Below are 25,037 nucleotides of genomic sequence, written 5' to 3'. Positions count from 1 at the left end.
GAATTCCTTGAAATGGGCCCTCTCTTTTGCTCCCATAGTGCTCACAACCTCCGTCATTGTACCTACCACATTTATTTTAATTATATGCAATCCTTGATAGAATTTAAACTTGGGAGTAGGGAAGGTTCATGTCTTATTCACTCATGTATCTCCAGAGCCTGTTCCGGGGCACTTACCTAGCAGTTACTCAAATTCTGTTGAATAAATGAATAATAATAATAAAAAAGTCACCATGCTAGGTGATGTAGGTCCAGAGATAAATAAAAGACACAACCTTGGTCCTAGACAGGCAACCAAATAACTGCAGTACTGTGTTACAAGAACAAGTAACAAAAATCTGTTCAAAATGCAGATATATGAAGAGAAAAGTTTGGATGGGTCAAGGAAAACTCTATAAAGTGAACTCTACAAGACCTAGATGAACTAGATCTTGAGATGAACAGCAATGTGTCAATCTGAGAAAAGTAAAGTGCAAGCCAGACAGAGAAGTAGCATATTTATTCAATAATTCATTTAACAAATATTTATGGAAACCCTGCTATGTGCCCACTACCATTGCAGGTACTGAGAGTGCAGGTAGGGAAGCAAGCCTCCTGGAGCCCCTCCCGCCCCCTGCAGAGGTCCTCCTGCACTGATGACCCAAGTTATGTGGTGCCTCTACAACTCTTCCAGGACCTGGATATGTGCTGCATAGGAAGTCTATGTGAAGTTGACATGCCTCTACTTGATCCAGGAAAATAGAGCCCTGACTGGTTTTGTGCCGAGGAAGACGTGAAGGCTTGTGTTTCTCAGTGTTTTGATCAAAGGAACACAGCTGTTATATGAGAACATCTTGGAAATGTAATCTGATTGCCCCAAGGCGTGGACTGGGCCTCACCATCTGTCTCAGGCCACAATTTGGCTGAGAGCTGTCTTTGACTGGACACCCCTTGCATGCATCTGCCAAGGGAAATAACAAGGTAAGAAAACATAAAAATGGAATAAAGGCTGGAGGAAGTCTCATAAATCCACATTCGCCATTATGCAGAGCTTTTATGGAGAAGATCAGTAGAAAAAAAATACAGGGTTACATGAAGGTGAAAAATAAATCATTAAAGGGGTCATTTTGTGGCAAAACCAGAATTTCGACTTGCAGAAATTTTGAATTCATGTGGAGTGCTAGAAAGGAAATGAGCTTTTTTCTTGTCTGTGTTCTTCTATTTACCTGAGTCAACTTGATATTTAAAACAATTTAAACCCTCTCCTTCAGCTGACTGGTTGCAGGGGCTGTCATGAGGTTTATAATTTGAGGATGAGGAGGTGGAAGAGGACATATTTTACCATTTAAAATATTTCTTTAAGTTTTTAAAAAGTTATTGGTTTTGATTTTTCATTTATATGTGTAATATTTTAAAGAGAATAATAGCTTTATAATAAACAGCAGCCCTTCTCCACTCACTCCAATTTTGTACCCTGATAACCACCTTCTCCTTTTGGTTCATTCATTTCATATATATTATATAATTGCTCTTAACTTATTCATTCCACATTTATGCATTTTTAAATTTTATTTTTTTCAGAGACAAAAAGATTTATTCAGGAAAGTAGAGACACATACAAGGGAGAATGTGGCCCGTCTCTAGAGGAAGAGACAGACTTTACACATATTTTCATATAGAATATTTGTATTAGTCATTGAATTTTTAGTTTCAGACATTTTACTGATTTCTCACTATGGTAAGAAGAAGTTATTTCTCTTTACAACTTTTCCTCAATATCCCAATAAAATAATATTTTAATTTTGTTGAGCTTATTATTCAGCATTTACTTTTGTAACATGTAAATGTTTTTCATAGTTGAGCAATTAGATAAACTAGTCCTTTCTCCTTTCCTGAACAAATTTTAATTTTTTTTTTCTCTGGGGATGAAAACTGCCATCTTTTTGTGTGTTTTTTTGACTTTTCTATGTACCTGTCACTCATTCAACCCTGAGCTCCACCGATGCTCTAAATGCCTCCTTAAGGTTTTGGATGCACCAGGTTTCTTAGTGGTTTGCATTTCCCTAATGGCATCCCTTACTGTCTTCTGACCTATTCCAATCTGCACTGGTTGCCCTTTGTTCCAGGTACACAGATGTCCATTCACTATCATCTTGGGATTCCTTTGGCCTCCCCTGTTTCTTGGCTCTCATGTCTTTTTTCATGGCCAACCTCCTTGGGGGCTGAATCCATTGGAGGTGCATTGTTTGAACTCAAGAGTACCTGAAAGAATCTTTATTCTACCCTTTCACTTGATTAAATAGTTGCCTGGGCATAGAATTCCAAATTACGTACAGTTTTCCTTCAGACTTTTGAAGTGATTTCTTCATTACCTTTTATTTTTCAATGTTGCTCACAAGAAGTTAGAAAACAATCTGATGTCTTCTTCTCACTGTGATTTCTGTTTCCCACAAATTGCTTTTCTTCTCCTTATTTTGGACTTCCTTATTTTCTGCTAATATTTAAGTGTGTAGGACTGAAAATTTCTAAGACTCTCTGAGTTCATGAGTGAGGCTTAACTTTGTTTCTGTATTTGATTAGCTGTTGGGGCTGTTTCTTTCGGAAAATTCCACTGGGCCACTCAGGTTCTCCCAATCTGCTTATAGCTCAAGTGGAGGCCCAGCTTCCACTCTTCTGAGAGTTGAGTGGGAGAAGAGGGCTGAGAGGAAAGTGGGCTCATCATTTAACAATGGGGCTCTATTCTGAGAAATTCATCGTTAGGATTACATTGTTGTGCAAGTATCATAGAGTCTACTGATAGAAACCTAGATGGTGTAATTCTGTCCTACATGGCATCTTGATCGTATCAAGCAACTTAGTACAATGAGGTATGAAGCTGCTGTTGGCGTAATCATATTATTTTATAGCACATTATTTAGAAGTTGAAGGATTACACTCAAATAACAAAAAATATAGCATCATAAATACACGAACCCATAACAGTTGTTTACCATCATCAAGTATCATGTACTGTAAGTAATTGTCTGTGATATACAGATATCACAGACCGGCAGTGCAGGAGTCTCGTTTACACCAGCATCCCCACAAACATGTGAGTAATACCTTACACTGCAGTGTTCCCTGGTTTCTGCATCACTAGGCAATAGGAGTTTTCCAGCTCCATTATAATCTTATGGGACCAGCATTATATGTATGGTCCAAGGTTAACTAAAACATCAACATAGGGCACATTCTTCTAAAACCACAATTCTGCCTTCAAGTGTGCCTACAGAGTCCAGAGACTCTCCTGAGAATAAAACTCTGGTCTTTTGCTTGTTAAAGTTAGGGTCAGAAGAGGAATCTTGAACCTAACAATTTCTTTACAACATTTCAATTACTTCTTATTTTAACCCTGCATTGCTTCCTCCCAACTGCCACCAGTGTGAATCTGGTAGGCTCTCAGTTACCAACCACCAGTTCAGGATTCAGCTCTCTTAGCTTTGCTAAATCAGTTATACCTGTCCTTTTGCTTTATTGCTTCCAAGTTTGCTGCTTTCTCTTTCAGTTCTCCTTGTCCTCATGACTTTATGCCTTAAAAAAAATCACCTACTGCCTGGCACGGTGGTGCACACCTGTAATCCCAACAGTTTGGGAGGCTGAGGTAGGAGGATCAGACGTTCTAAAGTCATCCTTGCCAAGTTAGTGAGGCCCTAAGTAACAGGGAGACCCTATCTCAAAATAAAACTAAAAAGGTCTGGGAATGTAGCTCAGAGGTTAAGTGTCCCTGGGTTCAATCCAAGGCACCAAAAAAAAAAAAAAAAAAAAAAAAAAAAAAAATCATCTATCATTTTAGGGGGTTTTTAGGGACTAAAATTAGAAATATTTGTTTAATCTGCTATTATTAGTATACTAACTCAGAAGCTCAAGAAAAAAACATTTAAGTTGAGGGTAAAGAGAAACTATTCCTATTATTGAATCTCAAACTCAACTGAACCAGGACAGTAGCAAGCCATAGCAAAATGGTGCAGATCTTAGACCCTAGTATCAAACCTGAGATTGAACTCTGTGTCTGTTACTTGCTACATGTCTTAGACCATTTCAGTGGTTGCTATAACAAAATAGCTGAGGTTGGATACTCTATGAAGAAAAGAGATATATCTGTCTCACAATTCTTGTGGCTAAAGGGTCCAAACAGCATGATGCCGGCATCTGCGGAGGGCCCTATGGCTCAGATTCTCCGGGGAGGGCAGATGGCATTATGACAGGAACTGAAGTAAAAAGTGAGTGGTGTGTGCAGAAGAGATCACGTGGTGAGAGTGGAAGCAAGAGACCAGGGAGAGGCTAGCCTAACTCACTATAACAACCTGCTCTTGAGAGACCTAATCGATTCCTGAGAGAATTAACTTTCTTCCTTTACCAGGATGAGTCGTGACCAATCACCTACTGGGCTTCACCTTCTAGAAGCCCTGCCACCTTTCTTTGTGTTTATTTATTTATTTATTTTTATTTTTTACAGACTGCATTTTGATTCATTTTACACAAATGGGGTACATAATTTCTTTTCTATGGTTGTGCATTATGTAGATTCATAACATTCATGTAATCATACATGTACATAGGGTAATGATGTCTGTCTCATTTCACCATTTTTCATACCCCCTTCCCTCTCATTTCCTTCCACATAACCTAAAGTTCCTGCATTCTTCTCTCATTCCCCACACCCCACCCCCATTATATATCATCATCCACTTATCAGGGAAAACATTCAGCCTTTGGTTTTTTGGGATTGGCTTATTTCACTTAGTATGATATTCTCCAATTCCATCCATTTATTTGCAAATGCCATAATATTATTCTTCTTTATGGCTGAATAATATTCCATTATGTATATATACCAGAGTTTCTTTATCCATTCATCTGTTGAAGGGCATCTAGGTTGGTTCCACAATCTAGCTATTATGAATTGAACTGCTATAAACATTGATGTGACTGCATTACTGTAGTATGTTAATTTTAAGTCCTTTGGGTATAAACCGAGGAGTGGGATAACTGGGTCAAATGGTGGGTCCATTCTAAGTTCTCTGAGGATTTTCCACACTGCTTTACAGAGTGGTTGTACCAATTTGCAACTCTACCAGCAACGTAAAAGTGTGCCTTTTCCCCCACATCCACGCCAACATCTACCTGCCACCTTTCAATGTATTATATGGGGACCAAACTTCCAGCACATGAGCATCTGAGGAACTAACCATAACCAAATCACAGCGCTAAATTTCTGACCATTTGACATTTCCCAATCTCTCTCAGCCTTAGTCTAGGACAGATATAACAGCATAGCTCATCTATATGTTTAAAGTACATAAACATATAAAACAATTTTACATTGTCTAAATTCTAGAACACGGTAAATGCCAACAAGTTGAGGTAATTTGGGTGCCCATGAAAGGACAATAAGTAAAGTACATCAGTCAATATCTTTATGACCCTCTGGCTGCATGTTACCCAGCACCCATTGCACATCAGGCACTGTGCTAGGCACTGAGTGTATTTTTTTTAACCTTTCTTTCCCTTCTCCTAAAAAAATTTGCAAATTGCAAATATATAACAAAACTGAGAACTGGATTTAATGGGCTGAAGTGAAGAATGAGATCCTGATAGTGCATTAGGAGACAACTCCCAATGACCACACTGAGAACTAGGTTTGGTACTGCATATGGGACATGTCTTAGGTGCTGAGTTTAGAGAGGAGAATGGGACATGTATAAGATATGCCTTCAATGAGAGACAATAAATAAGAGGACAATGAATAAGCACAAGTAATATATAATTAAAAATCATGGTAAGTGCTAGAAAGGAAAGGAACAGAATGCATAAAAAAGGGAATAACAAGATAGAATTAGTTTGGATTAGTCTGTTGGGTAAAATATCTTAATGAGGGAGAATACCACATATGTTACACTCAGACTAAAGTAAAAGTGTATCAGTAAAATGTACATGCCTTTTAACTATTCAAAGTAAATTAATATTAATCTGTAACATTAAGGTCAAGGAATTAGAGGTGTGGCCTTGCTGTCTAGTTATTTGACTTGGCTTTAATTTTCTCATTTATAAAACAGAGAATGGACAAAGTAATCTCAATTTACCTCCAGTGCTACAAATCTATGCAAATTTAAGACAGTAAGAATAATTTAACAAGGCTAAAAATAAAGGGAACAGAGTTTTCCTTTTTAGTCCTCACTATATAGTTTTATTACTGAGTTTAATTTTATTTAGTAAAGCATACATGTAGTTTAGGAGTTATCAAGTCAGAAGTGAAACTTCCTTCCTCCACCTCCAACCTCTTTCCACGGGGACCACAACTAATTGATGACTTTTCCTCTGGCATGCCTTTTTTCATTTGTTCTGAGTATTAGACATTATATTCTTAGAAATGAAAAGTCTAAGTGTTTTTTGGAGACTGGAAGATAAGTGACAAAGTATTAATAATGGCTTACAATGCCATTTTATACTCAATTTTTCCTTCTAACATTTCTTCCCTTTTCCAAAACTTGCAAATATTACTTTTGTAATTAGAAGTTAGTTCAATTTAAATAAAGTGTTAATTGTGATGAATAATAACAAAATTATTTTATCTCTGTCTTATTCTTAAAGAGAGAAGAGGGTTATTCATTTTATTAACAGGTTTTCATGGAGATTATTCTAGCTAGTTATTATATTTATTCTGCTAGTTTAAAAAATGTGATAATAAGACCATGTTTCAATCTATGATAACCATGTAAAATATTCATAAAAGACAATGCTAGCCCTTGTCAGCAAAGTATTCTTTTCTGTAATGAGTTCAGGGCAGGTTTCTTTGGGAAAAAATAGCTTTTCTAATATCTTTCAGTAAATAGTTGAAGTGAGAATTTATCAGTCTTGGAAGAGGAATGGTCAAATCACCATTGCTGTCTCACATATCTCTTCTTTTTAGTTTAGTTTTATTTCAGATTTATTATTTTCTAGACATTAGTAGAATATACTGACCTTCCCCCTGAATGATCCATTTTGGATTCTATCATAATCCAGTTATTCAAGGATATGCTAACTTTTGAGAAGTTCAAGGGCAGTTTCATGATGTCATATTGTTGGTAAAATTTTAATGGACTGAAGCTATTCCATGAATGTCACAGATTGGGTTGATACCTGGGTGTCATGGAGTTTCTGATAAAGCTTGTGAATCTATATTCATACCAGTCAACCTATAGACTGAACACATAATTTTTATTACTATTTTTCAAATATTTGTAGATAGGATTTAATATACATTTAGTGAAAATGAGCACTTGATTTGGAATCTAATTTTTTTAAGTACTGGAAAATGAACCCAGGGCCTCATACATTTTAGGTAAGCATTCTACCACTGAGCTACAAGAATCTGTATTTTTGAAAGACCATAAATACTACTGTCATATACAAAAAGTAAAGTTCATTTTGGGTTGTCCATATAACCAGTTGTGTGGTACATTTACCTTTCCTTTTTTTAATTTGAAAAATGGAGATAATAATATAAGCTGTATTTATTCCTATATGAATTTTGTGAGTCTCAAGTGCTCAAGTCTCAAGAAATCACATTTTGAAAATATTAGAAGTCACTATGATGACACAGTTATTATCACAATTGTTTATATAGCAATATTAAGCATGCTCAAGGTCAGAAAATCAGGTTTAATTTTCCTGCTTTTTAGTTCATGCAAGTGTATTTTTCACTATTTCCTTCAATAACTAATTTTAAAAATGAAAGTGGGAGGAGTCATGTCTGAAGGAAGCCAGAACCCGGCAGGGTGGCTCACACCTGTAATCCCAGTGGCTGGGGAGGCTGAGACAAGTGGATCTTGAGTTCAAAGCCAGCTTCAGCAAAAGCGAGGTGCTAAGCAACTCAGTGAGACCCTGTCTATAAATAAAATGCAAAATAGTGTGAGGATGTGGCTCCGTGGTCGAGTGCCCCTGCATTCAATACGCACTACCAAAAAAAAAAAAAAAAAAAAAAAGAAGGCAGAAAAACCATTTTCAAGGTTCTACTGGCCTAAAATGGAACAAATTTGAGCAGCAGAAAAAATTAATCATTAATTACCGATTAAAACAGCAAAAATAGAAGAATCCTCTAGTTCACAAGAGAATCCATGAACCACTGGAACCACTGGAGGTTGACAGGGTATCAACAACAGCCATGAACATTGATATAAGAAGGGGTTCCTGCCTTCCTGTCTGAACTATGTTTTTTTGATAACGCTACAGAATTTGATAAAGGAGACTGCTTTGTGGAAGAATTTTAGTGCATAAAAATTAAGATGTTATATCTAGAGATATAATTAGAATGTTACTAGTTTGCCACTCCCATTAAATAATAAGTCAGGGCAACAGTTTATTACAGCTTCTAAAGCAATCAGAATTTACTGATCAGTCTTAGTAACACCATAGCTTGCAAAAGCACACATTATCTGCCTTACAATTTTATGTAATAAAGCATGTACAGCAGCAACTATGAAATATTCTTTCCAAAAAAATTGAGCCTGAATCTACTCATCAGTTTAGATGAACTTAGATCTAACTAGTGTTTTGTGGGAGATACAGAATATAAAGGAATAAGTTAAATGACATCACAGGGAAAGTGTGTACTTCCAATCTAAAATGTGGACACCATACAGGATATTAGCCCTGTTTCTCTGACAAATGAATAGCATAAAGGAGGGAGGGAGGGAGAGAGAGAGATACACTACTATTAGAGAATAAAGACATTAACTGAATACAATGTATGAATTTTGTTTGAATCCCAATTTGTACAAATTGGAAAAACATTTTTGAAACTGTCAGAGAAATTTGAATATAGATAAACTCTTCAATAGAATTCAGAATACTATTAATTTTGTTAGGTAAGACAATGGTGTGGTGGCTGTGTTTAAAAATTTTGTTAATTAGAGATTCATATTTAATGATAATGATTTCTGGAGTTTCCATTAAAACATTCCAGAAGAAGCCCAGTGCAGTGGTGCATTCTTATAATCCCAGTGACTCTGGAGGCTGAGGCAGGAGGATCGCAAGTTCCAGACCAGCCTCAGCAACTTATCAAGGCCCTAAGCAACCTAGTGAGATTAAAAAAAAAAAAAAAAAAAAAAAAAAAGCAAAGGGCTGCAAAGGGCTGGGGATGTAACTCAGGGATAAAGTGCCCCTGGGTTCAATCACCACTACCAAAAAAAAAAAAAAAAAAGCTCCAGAAGAAATAATGACAGATGGAAAGAAAAGGAAGAAAGAAAGGGGTTTAAAAAAGAAAAGAAAAGAAAAGAAATTGAGGTGGATAAGGATAAATGTAAATAAATGTAACAAGATTGGCAAAATTTTCATCATTATTGAAACTTGGAGTTCATTATATTTTTCTTCAATATTTTTGTGTTTAAAACTTTTTATTAAGAAAAGTTTTAAAAAGGGGAACATAACAATAGATAAGACAGATCTTAAAAAGAGTCTAGGCAAATACAATGAAAAGTGATACCACTAATAAAATTACAGAAATTAAATGGATAATCTATTAAATGGATATATCTAGTGATATAATAAATACTAGAGTTAACTTGAGAGGAAATAGGAAGACTACTAAATAAGACCTATAACCATGAAAAATCATGATGTGAGTAGTCAAATTTTCCTCCAAAGCTCCAAGAAGGTCAGAGGCCCTTTACAGTTTAATGTTGTACAAAAACAAAAACCAGATGAACAACAAACAAACCCCCAAACCTATTTTACAAAAACTATTTCAGAGAAGAAAGAACGAAACCTACCTCTCCGGTTAGCATAATCTGGATGATAGGTCTAAAAGGGTTAATTATAGAAAGTTGGATTATTGCCTCAAACTCATAATGGCTGTCCTTATATGGGGAGGTGGAAGGAGCACAGAACTGGACTAGGTGGTTCAATGGGACCCTGCCTTTATCTAAAGTATTTTAATTCATTTATTAAAGAAAGACTTGAAGCAATAGGACCACAACATTAAGAACTGCAACTGTGTATGGTATGAGCTTTCTAATTAGTTTTTGCTTTTCAAAATTTAAATATTTTCTAAAAGGAAAAAATCTACAACAAATTACATTGCTTGCTGCTCAACTTCAACAGCAGAGAAAGCCATCCCTTTAAAACCTATTATGTGCCAAGTGAATAAACAGCTGTCAGGCCTGCTTGGTGGTAGGAAGCCCAGAATATGCTATTCTTAGATCAAGAAATTCTGAGTAGTTCAAGTTACTACAGCTCTTGTAAACATCTGAACTTAAACTGATGAGAGATTAGAACATTTCATTTTTAAAACCACTTGCCGACATGGAAAAAATTGCTATAACTCCCCAGAGTTTAAAAATTATTAACCACTTTACATTCACACATCTATTTATCTAAAGAATGTTATGGAGTACCTACCTCATAGTGTTCACTATATGACAAGGTATTGAGTCTAAAGGGGTGAGAGACAGAATCCAGTTCATAAGGAGGGGGTGATGGCAAGAAGGCCAAGGCCGACCACAGGATGAAATCGGTGGAGCATAAGGCTCCATAGGTCACGCAGACCTAGTTGTCCTTGCCTTGAGAGTTGGGGATTCTGGCACTTGAATTAAGTGCATTTGTTAATCATCGAATCATGAAACAAGTATGGGAGCTGTTGAGGAAATGAAGGAAAATGTTCTAATCAGAGAGAATAGTAAATGCAAATGGAGACAAGTTTGAGGAATCGCAGTTTGGAATTACGGGAGAGGAAGGCCAGTGAGTTTAGAAGCTGGATTCATCATAGAATTTTGCCTTAGAGGATTCAGAACTTAATCTGGGAGCTACAAGAAACCACTGAAGTAAAACAAACAAACATATGCTTTTTGTCTGGAGTTCAGAGAGAACACTTTATACTTGGACTTCAAATTCATTGATAGAAACCATGACATGCTGCAGAATCTGTGCAGGGATGTTAAGCAGTGGGGCCTTAGTGGAGTGTAAAGTGTGTCTAGTGTATAGTCCCAGGTTTGTCAGTAGATGTCTTACAGATTAAGAGCAGGCCTGAGAGAAGTTGATTTGCTCTGTGAACCTAGGTGTCTCCTGAGAGAGGATTCATTCTAAGAGAAGGAAAGTCATACCTTTCTTGCTATGTATTCCCTGGATGAACTTCCTTATGAACTCATGTCTGGGAAGATGCTGGAGTGAGAGCTAGGTAGTAATGCTCATTTCTTGTGATGGTGAATTTTATGTGTCAGTTTGACTGGGTTCAGGGATACCCAGGTAACTGGTAAAACATTTCTGGGTGAGTCTGTGAATGTTTCTAGAAGAGATTAGCCTTTGAATAGGTGGACTGAGTAAGAAGATCACCATCAGTGTGAGTGGGCATCTATAATCCACTGAGGGCCTGAATGGAACAAAAATGTAGAGGAAGGGCAAATTGTCTCTCTTCTTGAGCTGGGACACCTATCTTTTCCTGTTTTTGGACATTCCAGTTCCCCAGCCTTTGGACTCTGGGACTTACACCATTGATTTTGGTGGTTTCCAGGCCTTTGGACTCAGACTGAATTACAACAGCTCTCCTGGTTCTCCAGTTGTAGATGGCATATTGTGAGATGCCTTGGCCCCCATAATCTTGTAAGCCAGTTCCCAAAACAAATCCCCTCTTATACATCTATCGCTGTCCTACTGGTTCTGATTCTCTGGAGAACCCTGACTAATGCAATACTTCTCAGCAGGGTGCAGCTCACCAAAAAGGAGACCCATTTCCCCACTCCCACCTCCTATTTTGCTCCAGAAGTAAGAGTAACTTTGGTACTTCCAATGGTCAAAAGCATGGAACCCAGCACAGGTGGTGTCAAAGGAAGGACACTGGGTCGGCAAGGTAAGTTGTGGTGGTTCTTGGCAGATGTGAGTGTCCATAGAGGATACCGTGGGGGAGTTCGGGTGCATGTGTTGGTCCTCAGTGGGAATGGCAGGCCTGAAAGTTTGCTGTCAGTGCCTGGGGAACACAGTAACATCCAGCAAAGAAGGAGCAGCACAGGAGAAGAGGAAGAAAATTTGGCTGTTTGAAAATTGGCTTTTGTTAGCACAAAAGGTATATCTCCATGGAGACACAGATATAACTAGTGGCCTGAGGGTTGTGTGTGATTTTCTGTTCTACATTGGCAAATGGGGGCAAGAACCTGTGAAATGTAAGCTAGAATAGGGCTGAACTACCTCTCCCAAATAAGGTGCACAAATTCCCAGAATACTGGCTCTAGCAACCTCACATTTGCTCTTACTGTAAAACTGTAAAAGGTTAGGTTACTCTCCAACCTGTCCATCAAGTGCCAGATTGCCTTCTGAGATGGCACATCCCTAATCCCAAGGGAAACCCAGCCTCTAGCTTGCATCCAGCTAATCTTCCACATTGCTGCAACCAGGCAGTTCAGTTTTCTCATTACCTTCACAGACAGCAGAGATGGATTTTTTGTGATTCTTCATGACTCTGTTCTCTATTCGTTAATAGCCAAAGGCTAAAGCCAAATGAACTCTTTCACAGGGAACAACAAGCAATTTTGTCTGATCCTTATTATTGTTGCTGAAATAGCAATTGTGTTATTCTGACTGACAGATTCTCAGAAGAGATTCAGTGAAAATACTATTGATCAAATTCACTAAAGAACAGAATGTTTCAAGTGGGCGTGTCTGACTAGAATCTTCCTGAACTGCTCAGTAATAGCACATTCAAGGACTCCTGAATTCTTACTTCCCATCAGAAAAAAATAACAAAGCCAATTGAAATTTGGGAGTGTTTTGAGGGCAGATGGTATTAGCCTAGTAGTAAACACATTTTTGGCAGCTTCTCCTCTCCCCTTTCCCTGTAGCTACGTTTAATGTGCTGAGAGAAAGCCATTTGTGTGCATAATCTTATTATAGAGCAGAAATACACTTGTTCCAGAGAAAAGAAATTTAACTGGTTCCAAGTCAAATAATGTTAGCAGGTGTAACCTCAACAATACAGGACTTAAAATGGGTTATTATAAATAGGAGAAACAAAAATTTCTGGCTCTTGCTCCCACCTCTTGTGCAAGATTGCATACCCCTCTAATGTTCCTCCTGATTATTTCCAGCAACTGCAGGGGTGGCTCACATGTGCTCATGAACAAGTATGGCCAGTTACCACACAGTGCCTACTGTTTTCTTGCTCCTTAGCTCTGGCTCTTCTCACTTGTAGAGCTTAATATTAGTACTTGTCAGTATGGTTGCTTCTGCTGGGCTCTGTAACACTTAAACTGAAGGTCAGTACATTGCTGGCTGGTTCCATGGATATGGTGTAGTCTGTCAGATGACATATGAAGGGAGAATGTTTCTCTCCAATTCATCATACACACTGTTGAAATTGTGAAAGAATAAAGACAGTTCTGGAATTTTGACCCATGGTCCTCTCTCCTGCCAGCAGGGGAAGTTGAATGGGTAGCTTGTCATTCTGGAGGCAGTGACAGACAATGCACCACTCAGATCCCACTGCGAGGTATTGAGGTGGGTCCAGTAGCTGTGCTCTGTCACTATGATGTTTGCACTGAAAGCACACTTCCATCAGGCTGCTCCCTGTTGACCATCCAGCACAGGAGGGATACTAAGGCTGACTCATCCCTGGGAGATATGGAACAACTCTGACAGGTGATTGACCTGAGGTTTCCTGCCAGCTTGTCAAACTTTCCTGAGAGCTGCTTTGTGTTTTACCTGCTTCCTTGTGACCTTCCTTCCCTTTCCAGTCTCCTCTTGGGGATGAACTTGCAGTGCTGTTTGATGACTCTCTCAGTTTCCTTACTCCCCTTGTATCTCAGTGTCACATTTCCCAATATATTTTGCTTTGGCACATTTAGTTCCATCTTGGCATCTGCTTCTCAGAAGACTGTGATGAAATTATAAAATGTGTTCTCTTATAAGAGGCTTGAGCCACTCTTCTTCCTTAGTTAAGTAAAAAAAAAAAAAAAAAAAAAAAGTACATTTTTTTTTCTTTCCTCTGGTCAAGCTAACCACAATTCCTCTCTTCAGTTTTGTAATTATCAATGGACAATCTTCTTATCTTTTTTATACTGGGTAATTTACAAGCAGGATATGCAGAATTATAGATTGCTCAATGATCTACCAGTTGTCTACCCTCACCAAGAAGTCTGAAAACTTTGATTTTATCAAAATGTGTGAAACTCTCAGCATCCCCTGACTTCCCCTTCTGTAACTCATAATCAAGCTTGCTGGGGTCAGGTGGATTTGGTGCCTCCCAACCTTCTCAGTGGTATCTTCTTGGTTGGTTCCTTGCTGATTAAATTTTCTCCATTTCAACCTCCAGGGTTCATTGGTTGATTGCTATGTATCTGGCATGGGAATCTGATTTTGGCATTCAGTACAGGACCTGGACGAACACAGAGCATTTCTGTAATGTGCTATGGAATCGTTGTCTGGTCTCTCTCTGCTGCAGAGTCATGCGCATCTTCTCTTTTTAAATTTTAAAAAATTTTTTAGTTGCAGATGGACACGGTACCTTTATTTTATATGTTTATTTTTATGTGGTGTTGAGGGTGGAACCCAGTGCCTCATGCATGCTGGGTAAGCTCTCTACCACTGAGTCACAACCCCACCCTGTGTGTATCTTCTTGATTCATTTCCTTTCAGAGGTGATGGAGGCTCTCCTGACCTTTGCTATGCATTTCAGAGCATCTATTTTGCTTCTTTACTGATTCAGTGCACAGCTAGGGAAATGAGAGATTGTCCCTGCCTTTGAAGCTAAAATTCAGTTAGTGAGATAAAAATTATACATGTGCCACAAGTGGATAATATAGATAATGGCATTTACTTTTCAACTAGGATTAATTGATCACTTCCCATGATTCAGTGTGTAACCACAAGCTAAATTGTATGAAATTCATTTTTCAGTGCCATAGGTTTTAGTGTATGTTTCCAAAATGGGGGAAAAGATTCTCCTGGTGTGTAAAATTTTCATTTCTTTTCCTTTTTAGAAATGAATTCCATACAATTTAGCAACATATCTCATATTTAATAATGTTTATTTTGGTGTACTATAAGATACACACAAAATATTAGTATGGTAGCACCTACACATATTCTATAAAAATACACATATTTTCTGTTGGTGATCATGATAAATTTTTTATTAATAAAGTGCACCATAAAAAGAGGTGGAGGCTTTTGGGTTAGAGGATACTTTTATCACTGTAACGACTGGTTAGTTGTCCAGGGCTGAGTCCAAAGCTGCGACTTTAAATCTCAGCTCTGCCATTTACTGACTCTTTGGACTTTGTCAAGGCACAAGATCGCTGAGTCTGAGTTTTCTCCTCTGTGAAACAGATGTTATACCTATCTAGCAGAGATCTAGTAGGTATTAAATAAGGCAATGCATATTTATTAACTGTTAGTTGATATCATAATGATGATAATTTATTGTTATTCTAGCCCTAGGGAACTGTTTTTCTCATTCTTGAGGCTCAGTTCAAGCCTTCTAGTTGATTGCCCATGAGTCTGCTTCATCTTCAGGACCTTATTTTTACTTTTCTTTAGGAAGCTGCTCTGCTTTCTTGTTATTTCAAGGGAAAGATGTCTCTCTCATTCTGGAATTCCTACAGATTTTAAAAAATTTCATTCTGTACCAGTTGTCTTGTTCTGTCTTGTGTCCTACTGTGCACTTCATTTTTTAAAAATCTTACTGTAAATAGACAATTTATAACTATTTATGGAGTATGAAGTGATGTTGTGATTTATGAATACAATGCAAGTTAATTAACCAAGCTAATGAACATATTCATCACTCAAATACTTATTTTTTGTGGTCTTATCAATTTTGAAATGCACACACACCATTATTAACTACACTTCACACACTGTGCAAGAGATCAAACAACAACATTCGCTGATCCTGTACAATTTGACCATCATCTCCTCACCTCCCCCTTTGCCCCCACCCCCACTGCCCCCTGTCCTTGGCCACCTCTGTAACCACCATCTTCTCTCTGCTTCTATGAGTTCAATTTTTGGATTCCACATATAAGTGAGAACATGCAGAACTTATCTTTCTGTTCCTGATTATTTTACTTAGCATAATGTTCTCCAGTTCCATCCATGTTGTCACAAATGATAGGATTTCTTTCTTTTTAAAGACTTAATAGTATTCCTTTGTGCATCTATGCCATATATTTTTTGTCCGTTCATCTGTGACACTTAGGTTGATACCATAACTTGGCTATTGTGAGTGGTATGAACTTTTCTTAGCTTTCTTCTTTTGGGGGCAGTGGTCCTATTCTGTGTCATTATGACTTCCTGTGTGTCTAGAACACTACTTTGTATGCTGTAGTGCTAACTTGATGTCAGTTGAACAATTGCAGGAGTAATGGTGGAGGTGGTGACTTCAGTCTTTTGCAGTTAACCTTTCTCGCTCTGTGGGATTAGTGGGCAGTGAATGAGGGGCACATGGACGGCGAAAGGAAAAGTCAGGGAAGCATGCCTGCTTCGACTCTGTAGCTAACCACCCCTCAAGCCTGTGCTTCCTTCAAATGATTTTTACACTAAGTGACTCTCAATCTATTCTCCTTTGATGATAAATGAAAAGAGAAGTTTGGTGCTTATGCTAGAGAAAGGAGTTCCTTGTCATTTATTTATTTATATATTTTTAATTGTTACAAATAAAAGAAAAGAAGTTCAGTATGATTTAATTTGTGGGTCTGGCAGATTCTGTACTTCTCTCTTTCTTTCTTTCCTCCTTCCTTCCTTCCTTTCTTTCTCTCTCTCTCTTTCTCTCTCTCTCTCTCTCTCTCTCTCTCTTTTTCTTTCTTTCTTCCTTTCCAGCACTGGGATCGAACACTAGGGTGCTCTACCACTAAGCTACTCCTCAGTCCTTTTTTTTATTTTTTATTTTGAGACAGGATTTTGCTAAGTTGCTGAGTGTGGGGTTTGAACTTGCAGTTCTCCTGCTTCAGCCTCCTGAGTTGCACCAAATCATAGTAGTAGAAGGGAACAAGTGATTTTATACACAGTACCAATTGAATTCTGATTGTGTGCAAATTTTTTAAAAGCATTGTTGGTATTCCCATAGTATAAATGGGGAAATACACTCAGAAAGGATAATATTCTTAATGTCATTTAGTAAGTGGAACATTCAGAATACGGACATAGGTTTTTGTGATTCTAAGGTTCCTAGGCTTTCCTCTTTACTACACGGGACCTTATGAAGGCAGTTTTCCCCAAATGGTGTAGAAAGATTTGAGTTGGCAGTTTTGTTTAGACTCTGTGGCTGGTCACCCAAGCTCCTTCATGACCTTTTCTTGGGTTTTCCCTATACTCAGAAGGGTAGCCTTACACAATGATTGTGGATAGTGACATGGAGGGAGCTTCAAGAGATAGAGTCTCTTCTTTCTCTGAACTTGCCCTCATGTGTTTGGGACAGTGAGAGAGAAGAGCAGAAACCCACTTCATTCTTTTTTGAGCAGTTAGATGTGAAAACATGGGTGAGAGGGCTCAACCACGATGTGCAGAAAGCTTAGCACCTTACATGGTGTCCTGGTGAACTGTCCCATTGTTTCATGGACTGCGGAATTCAGAGACTTTCAGTTCTTAAAAAGTGGATGAATATGGGGAACAAATTAAACGAGCAAGTTCAACAACTACTCAAGCACAAAAGCTTATCACCGAGTTTCGGGAGGTGCAATATTTTACCTGAAAATGCATATGATGATGGTGGTGGGAAAGATAAATGCCAGTCAGAGTGTCAGGCCACTGCCAACATGCATGCTGTTTTCTTGACATTTGTGGCCCTTGGCTTAGTTGTAGATGAACAGGCACAGAAAGAATGTCAAAGATTATTTAGTATGTCCTCCTACTGACAGGCAGAACGGCACCTTGAAAGAAAGTTGATATGGCACCAGTGCAGCTAAGTCACGGTAATTGCTCACAGGAAGGAAAGTATCAGCAGAATGAAGTAAGGTTAATGGGAAGGGATGGATTTGCTTTGGCACTGAGTTTTGAAACCTGGTCATTCTCAGCCTTGTACATGAACACAAAGTGTTGATTTTTTTTTTTTTTTTTTTTTTTTTTAATGGACCTGCAGATCCTTAGAGCTAAACTTTCCTTGAGGCCTTTGAATAGTTGTCAGGTGATTTTAGGTGGCTTGCATATTTTCACAAGACTAAGTCAAACCAATGACAAGCTGAATTCTGAGTTTAAACCCACTAGAAAAACCACTGACAGGCAGAAGTTTCTAAAGTCTGGGACTTTGTCAATGTGCAATCTCAGATACTCTTGAGATGAACAGATAGACAAACTAGCTGACTCATCAATTCAGTGAGAAAACAAAAACAAAAAACAAACACTTGCATTACATCAAAATTAGCAATTTCAACTAAATTGACTGTATCAGCTAGCAGTTCCAATGATGAATTAACATCTCCCCACTGTCTTTTTAACATTTTAAATATTGTAGCGCTAATCAGTATTTTAGCATGTACAAAATAGATGCCAGTCCTGTAAACCCAATACCAACACATGGTATAATATGAATAATTTGATTCTAAACGAATCAAAAAGGAAAAAGAGTTTTTCAAGTGTCAGATTCTTTTACCAAAAATATCTCGGGAATTTGAGATTTTTGTCTACACAGCTCAAATATATAAATAAAAAATATAAAAATTTTCCTCCTTGAGGGGGTGAGATAAGTAGAATTGAAAATTTTCATATTTTATTATTTTCATTTTTTAATTTTTATTTTTGAATAGTCTACAATAAATGTTGCTTTTTTTTAATGTTGCTTTTTAATTAGACAAAAAACATAGTTTTGAGTGGTTAAGAAATAGACGGGGACTGGGGTTTTGGCTCAGTGGTAGAGCACTTGCCTAGCACTGGGTTTGATCCTCAGCACCACATAAAAATAAATAAATACATTGTGTCCATTTACAACTTAAAAAAAATATATATATATATATATTTATTTTTTAAAGAGGGATAGGGGTGGCTTGGTGACCAGGAAAACATTCCCAGTATTTGAAACAATCTGGCAAGAGCTTAGAAGCAAAAGACAGAAATCTGACTATGTTCAAGAGTTTGCCAGATGGCAACAAATGACTGCCAATGTTCGATTGCGCTATAATTGTTGTACGCTGTCACTTCAGTGAGCTATCTTTTTACATGACAAGTGGTGACAGAATGCTGTATTAAGATTATCCATGAAATGAAGAAATGGAATGGGAAGGCTTTCTTTTTCTTTTAGCAATGAAGCTGGGGTATGAGGACTGGTGGAACAGGTTTGGCTGAACACAATTATACAGAGAATTTTTTTTTATGCTTTCTGAGATTTCATTATTTTGATTGACCCTAGGTGGGAATTCAGAGGAGAAATTTATTCTTTTATCTATAGGGAAAGGACTTACTGTGCAACACCATTTCTGGAGTCATGTTTAAAGGGTTAAATTGATCTCCTTTTAAGTCCAATTAAATATTTCAGAGGTTCCTTTTACTTGCAAACATCTGATTTGTTGATTGCAAACTCATTTTAGTCAGCGGTTATTTTTGAAAAGTACATACTTTTATTTCTTTCAGATATATTCTATATATCTCTATATAGTCTATATCTCCTGTCTTCGCTTTGTTTTGGCCAGCTCCCCTTCCACCCCCAATCTATCCCAATGACTGAGTGTTACTGTCTGAGTTCACTGCCATGCTAGTTTACTGACAGAGATATTCAAACCAGGGCTTCCTCAGCTGTTCCAGATGAAACCGTAGATGAATGTGTAAACTTGGAGCATACAGCTTAGCTGGGAAGTTATGTGCAGCAGGTGATGGAGGAGAACTTTCCCTGCTGGGACTGGAGTCAGTTTGAAGGCGTGCCTATGGAATTCTGGCGTGTGTGGGGGCATGGCAGTGTGGGTGCAAGGCAGAGACCTCTTCATCTGTCTGATAGATAAAGATGTGGGTGGTGAAATGAAGTCATATTTCCACACTTTCACATGCTGAGTGGGGAGAAGAGCCAAATGCAGCATCGATTTGTTAAAATTAGCCTGTTACTCTTGGTTTATAATGTTTTAAAGACGTATTAGAGATATAAAGGAGTAAAAGATAAATTAAAAATCCACATAAATGACACTATAAAGTTAGAAACGGAAGGTTTTAGGTTTTATGTGGTGTTAATACAAATTGGCAACCAAAGGAATAAGGTCTTAGTCAACACATTTCCTTGTCCCCCTGAACACAAATAGCCTCAGACCTTCGGAGGGTGTTCCTTTGAGATGTTTCACTACTGACGTCACAGTGAGCCACCTCCCTCAGACTACTTTAGGCCCTGCCCAAAGTCGGGGAGTCCAGACAGCCTGGGAGAAGAGCAGGAGTTGGGCCCTGAGTGGGAGAGAGCAAGGAGAAGTCTACTGCAGCCAGGGTGTGTCCTAGACCCTCTTCAGGTAACCCTGAGCAGCATTTCCTGCTCAGCAGATGGTGTGTGTGTGTGCACAAGTTACTAAACAGGGAGGCAGAAGAGTGCTTCTATTTCTTCAAGAAATAGATGATGCCCCTTGTATATGGTATTTCTTAAGGTGTAAAATGAACCTTATTGGTTCTTGCTTTTCTTTGTTGTGCATTTTCTTTATATTCTTACAATTTCTTCATTTCATAGAAGAAAGACTATCTTCCATCTTCTCAAAGTTTCTAATGAAAGAAAACCAATGCCAAGCTTCTTGTACAATTTATTCATAGCCTTGTGGAGTTCAGTTCATCTATATGGTGATCCCTTTGGATCATAAGACATGGACTTAATGCTAGGGATGGTTTAAAATGAAGTCAAAGTCATTTGGTGTGTCAACAGCAGAAAAATAGAACATTGCTCATCTGAATTTCTGTCTAACTTTGGTGTCTGTTCTTAAAGGGAGTAAATGTGTGAAAATAAAATGTGTTCCCTACATTTGGCACAGATAATTGATCGAATTGGGGTCCTTGAAAAGTCTCACTTTAATCTTTTTGTTTTATTCATTTAAAAATACACAAAACAACAAATATTGAAAGTTGCCATCAAAATGCAATAAATAGTAAGAAGTGAACCCCAGTAGAGAGAGAAGCGTGATAGCCTGTCAATTCAGAGAAAATTGAAAAAAAATGTGGAGTACGTAAACATATGCAGTTTAAACAATAATTATAAGGTAACATGTATGTAACTTCCATCAAGAAACAAGTCATTGCCAACACCCAAGAAGTCCATTCCTGATCACCCTTCTTCTGCTCCTAAAATGTTGAAATTGTTTTGTCCCTGATTTTCTTTAAAGTTTTACTATCTGTATTCCTAAACAATATTTTAAAATTCCTGTTTCCCACTTAATCTAAATGGAGTCATATTCTATGTTCCCTTTGTAAATTCTTCTTTTGTTCAAACAATTATACTTGTGAGAGCCATTCATCTTATTGTGTGGAACTTAGTAGTTCCTGTATTTTCTTTGCTCTGTAGCATTCAAATTTATGCACATACCACAATTCATCATCCACTCTACTGTTGAACATGTGAGATGTATCCAGTTTGGGGTTCTTGTGAAAAGTGTTGTGAACATTCTTGTGTTTTTACCTCAGCACGTATGTACTTGAGCATCTGAGGGTAGAAGTGAAATTGTTGGATATTAGGAACAGAGCATTTTTCACTTTAATTCAAAAAATGTCAAATTATTTTCCATAGTGGTTGAAAATTTATACTAACTTTGTTTAGCCAGGACAGTTAATTGCAATAATAATTTGTTCTTGTAATATATCGAAGGAGTGATCATGATTCTGTTAATTCTAGTCTGCAGCTTTTAGTTCTGCTTCTGACTTCCTGAGAGTCATTACACAAGCAACATCTCTCTAAAAGTCAGTTTCTCAGTTCTAATTGGCAAAGACAAAATCACAATCATACAATGTGTCAAAATGCATTTTACTGTCATGTATAACCAATTAGAACAAATTTTAAAAACTAATTAACAAAATCACAATAATAGTTGCCCTAGTTGTACAGGTAACACAAACATCTGTTGGAACTACTTCCAATAGTATCTTTCTCATTTTCTGAGTATATTCCTGTTGGATTATTATCCATAATTCCCTTTATATAACAGCTCAAACTAAAGCAAAACAACTTTCCCATCAAATGTGCTTGTTAGATTGAGCTATTATATTAATTCCCTCAATTGGATTGTTTTAATCATTATAAACTGGGTTTCATATTTTCTTACTTCCTGTTTTTCTTCTCTCATTTTTTTTTGAGGGGGGCAGGTACAGTGGATGAGTCACCATTGAGTCACATCCCAATCCTATTTATTTATTTTATTTTGAGACAAGGTCTTGCCAAGTTGCCGAAGGTCTCCCTAAGTTGCTGAGGCTGGCCTTGAACTTGTGATCCTCCTTGAACTTGTGAGCATCCTGCCTCAGCTTCCTGAGTTGCTGGGATAGGCACACATCATCACACCTAGCTATATCTCTGAATTTCTTGAGAACTTACCCCAAATGTGGACATTTGGATCAGGATTTAATTTCATTAGTAAGTTCATAAGGAAGAATCTGTCTTTGATTCTCATTCCTTTGCCTCTGGCTCCTTGGCTGAACTCATTCCCTTCCTCCTCTCCTCTCCTCTTATGTGCATTCTTACACATTCTCTGTTCTTTCTTTATCCATTAGTCTTCTGTTTACTTTTCTTTCCAAGCAAATCTTTGTAAAGTTTTTTATTGGCAATTTACTATTTCCTTCATGCTGAAGGCCAAAAGATGGATAAGAATTAAATAGGAAATTAAACATAGATCCATCATTATTGGCTATTTTAAACCCCAATTCAACAATCTACTGGTTGGAATCATCTGGTTTGAACCTATATGTTATACTAACATAATTTGAAATTTGATTATGCAGCTGAAATTTACATAGCTAATAATTTGATCTATTGATGATATAGTACATAGAGTTCAATACTATATTATTAATAATTAAGTCAGGTTAGATGGTTAGAAATACCATTCAGGTCAAAATCTTGCTAGCAAACCTTTCTGTCCCTTGTACTCTCATCCTTAGCAAACAGAATGTCCTTTACACCTAAACTTTTTCATTCTGTAGTAGAATTTGGTCTAAAATATCTAAAATATATGTATCTACATAAAATTACTTAACATAGAAATCTTGTATTTTATTTATATTGCATAAACAAAGTACCAGTTATACTACATCACTGAAGCTAATAATTTGATTGACTGCATTGTATGTGTTCCATCCCAGGTCTTTGAAATGTTTACAATCAAAGCACATCCTGGGCCTAACTAAAAATAGCTGGCACAAGCATTTGTTGAAATAGAAATACCCATGAAGTTAACACTTGCTCTTTGGACTGAGTACTTATTATGCGAGGGACTTTTGGTTGACCCCAGTAGGCTCTGTGCCCAGGGTAGGCTTATACAAAACCATGCAGCTGTTGAAACTTCTTTGTGCTTTCACCAGGGTTAGATGAAGACCTATAGCAGCCTGAAACCTGAAGGATTATGGTATCTCACTTCTGAATGTTATCCAAAGCAAGAACAATACTAAACTAGAACATTTTTCAGTTTTGATGCCCCTACTTAGTGATATTCTAAGTTAGCAAAGTGAATACATGCATACACCCACAGAAGTTGAAGAGAGAAAAATGTAATATTTTATATTTTATCAAAAGTGTCAATGCAATCACCTGAGGAAAAAAATCAGATCAAACGTGTTGGTCTTCATCACAGTGGGCAGAAAAACCAGGCTCTCTGTATCAGTCAGAGTTCTTCAGAGCAACAACTACGTGTGTGTGTGTGTGTGTGTGTGTGTGTGTGTGTGTGTTTAAGGAATTGGCTCATGTGGTTGAAAAGGTGGCAAATCCAAGATCTTCAGGATATGCTTGCAGGCTGGAGACCCAGGGAAGAGTGGTGGTTCTAGTCAAACAGTCTGAGGCTACATGGTAGAGAGCAGGGTATAGGCAGAGTTGGTTTCTTCTGAGACTGCTCTTGGCTCGATGATGGCCTTCATCTACCTGTGTTTTCACATCATCTCCCCTCTGTATGAGTCTGTCCTAATGTCCTCTTCATATAAGGACACCAGTCATATTGGATTAGGGATTACATTAGTAACTTTATTTTAACTTAATTACCTTTCAAAAAACCCTATTCAAATACAATCACATTCTTGGGTACTGGGGGTTAGGACTTCAACATATGAACTTAGGGGAGCACACAATTCAGCCCCAAACCATTTCCTTTCCCACAACACTTTTATTTCCTTTGGGAAAGAATGAGCATCGTTTTCCAGGAACACTTGTTCATCTCCCCGTGTTTTCTTTGTTACTTTCTGTTAGGAGGTGAGGACAAGCCGGAGGTCTTGCTGTGCCCTTGGAAGTCTGCCTGAAGATCTCATCCAGCCCCTCTGAGGATGGAGCGATCCACCCAGGAGCTATTTCTCAACTTCACTGTTGTCCTGATTACAGTCCTCCTCATGTGGCTCCTTGTGAGGTCCTATCAATACTGAGAGGCCATGCCTGACTCCTGGGACTGACTGAGATGCTCTGGAGCTGCCTGCTGCATACCCTGAGGTCCCACTGCTATCACTGTCATGGGAGGCCATTCTTGGCATCCCGTGGCACCTCTGACCTGCACTCACAATGCCTGACATGCCCAGCACTAGGATTGATTGTGTTCTCTAAGATGCTGCTCTTGTGGGCTGCCAAGTGTTTGCCAGTGAGCGTTAGATTTATTCCCCAACTCTTACTGCAAAAGTGTTAGATAAGCCTCAAGGTTAAAATTAAACTGGATTCATGATGATATGGAGTTATAACAAGCCCCTGATCTGCCTCACCACACATCTCTCCAACCCACACTGTCTGCAACCAAACTCTAATTCAACCCTCCAGAAGATATGTTAGAGGAAGTCTTTGTCAGCCTCTCCAGTGATCATGTGAATAAAGTTAAGTCAACCACGAAAACAGCTTTCAGAATTTATTTTAGCTACTATGTGTGATACAGCATTTGACCCTTGGCTGGGATTGAAGTGACAAATGCTACAGTATTTCTAGCATTTGAGATAAGC

The 25,037-nt window shown here is 37.9% G+C and overlaps 1 protein-coding gene across 3 annotated transcripts; it reads left to right on the top strand.

Moving 5' to 3' along the window:
- Positions 1 to 768: 768 nt before the first annotated feature.
- Sln (sarcolipin) lies at positions 769 to 24,923 on the top strand. Of its 3 annotated transcripts, none has more exons than XM_047518749.1 (2): positions 769 to 959; positions 24,310 to 24,923. In XM_047518749.1, exon 2 carries the CDS (start codon positions 24,384 to 24,386, stop codon positions 24,477 to 24,479), a length of 96 nt encoding a protein of 31 aa, XP_047374705.1. In that variant the 5' UTR covers positions 769 to 959; positions 24,310 to 24,383; the 3' UTR covers positions 24,480 to 24,923. The 3 variants fall into 3 exon arrangements, with proteins under 3 accessions (XP_047374705.1, XP_047374703.1, XP_047374704.1); XM_047518747.1 differs by lacking the exon at positions 769 to 959 and adding an exon at positions 20,295 to 20,398; XM_047518748.1 differs by lacking the exon at positions 769 to 959 and adding an exon at positions 20,310 to 20,376.
- Positions 24,924 to 25,037: the final 114 nt, after the last annotated feature.

This window comes from Sciurus carolinensis, chromosome 11 (genome assembly GCF_902686445.1).
Source record: "Sciurus carolinensis chromosome 11, mSciCar1.2, whole genome shotgun sequence".
Classification (NCBI taxonomy): domain Eukaryota; kingdom Metazoa; phylum Chordata; class Mammalia; order Rodentia; family Sciuridae; genus Sciurus; species Sciurus carolinensis.
This window is presented reverse-complemented; position numbering and strand designations above follow the sequence as displayed.

Excerpts from the sequence above, each read along its gene's own strand:
- Sln (XM_047518749.1), top strand. The coding sequence starts at position 24,384 with ATGGAGCGATCCACCCAGGAGCTATTTCTCAACTTCACTGTTGTCCTG.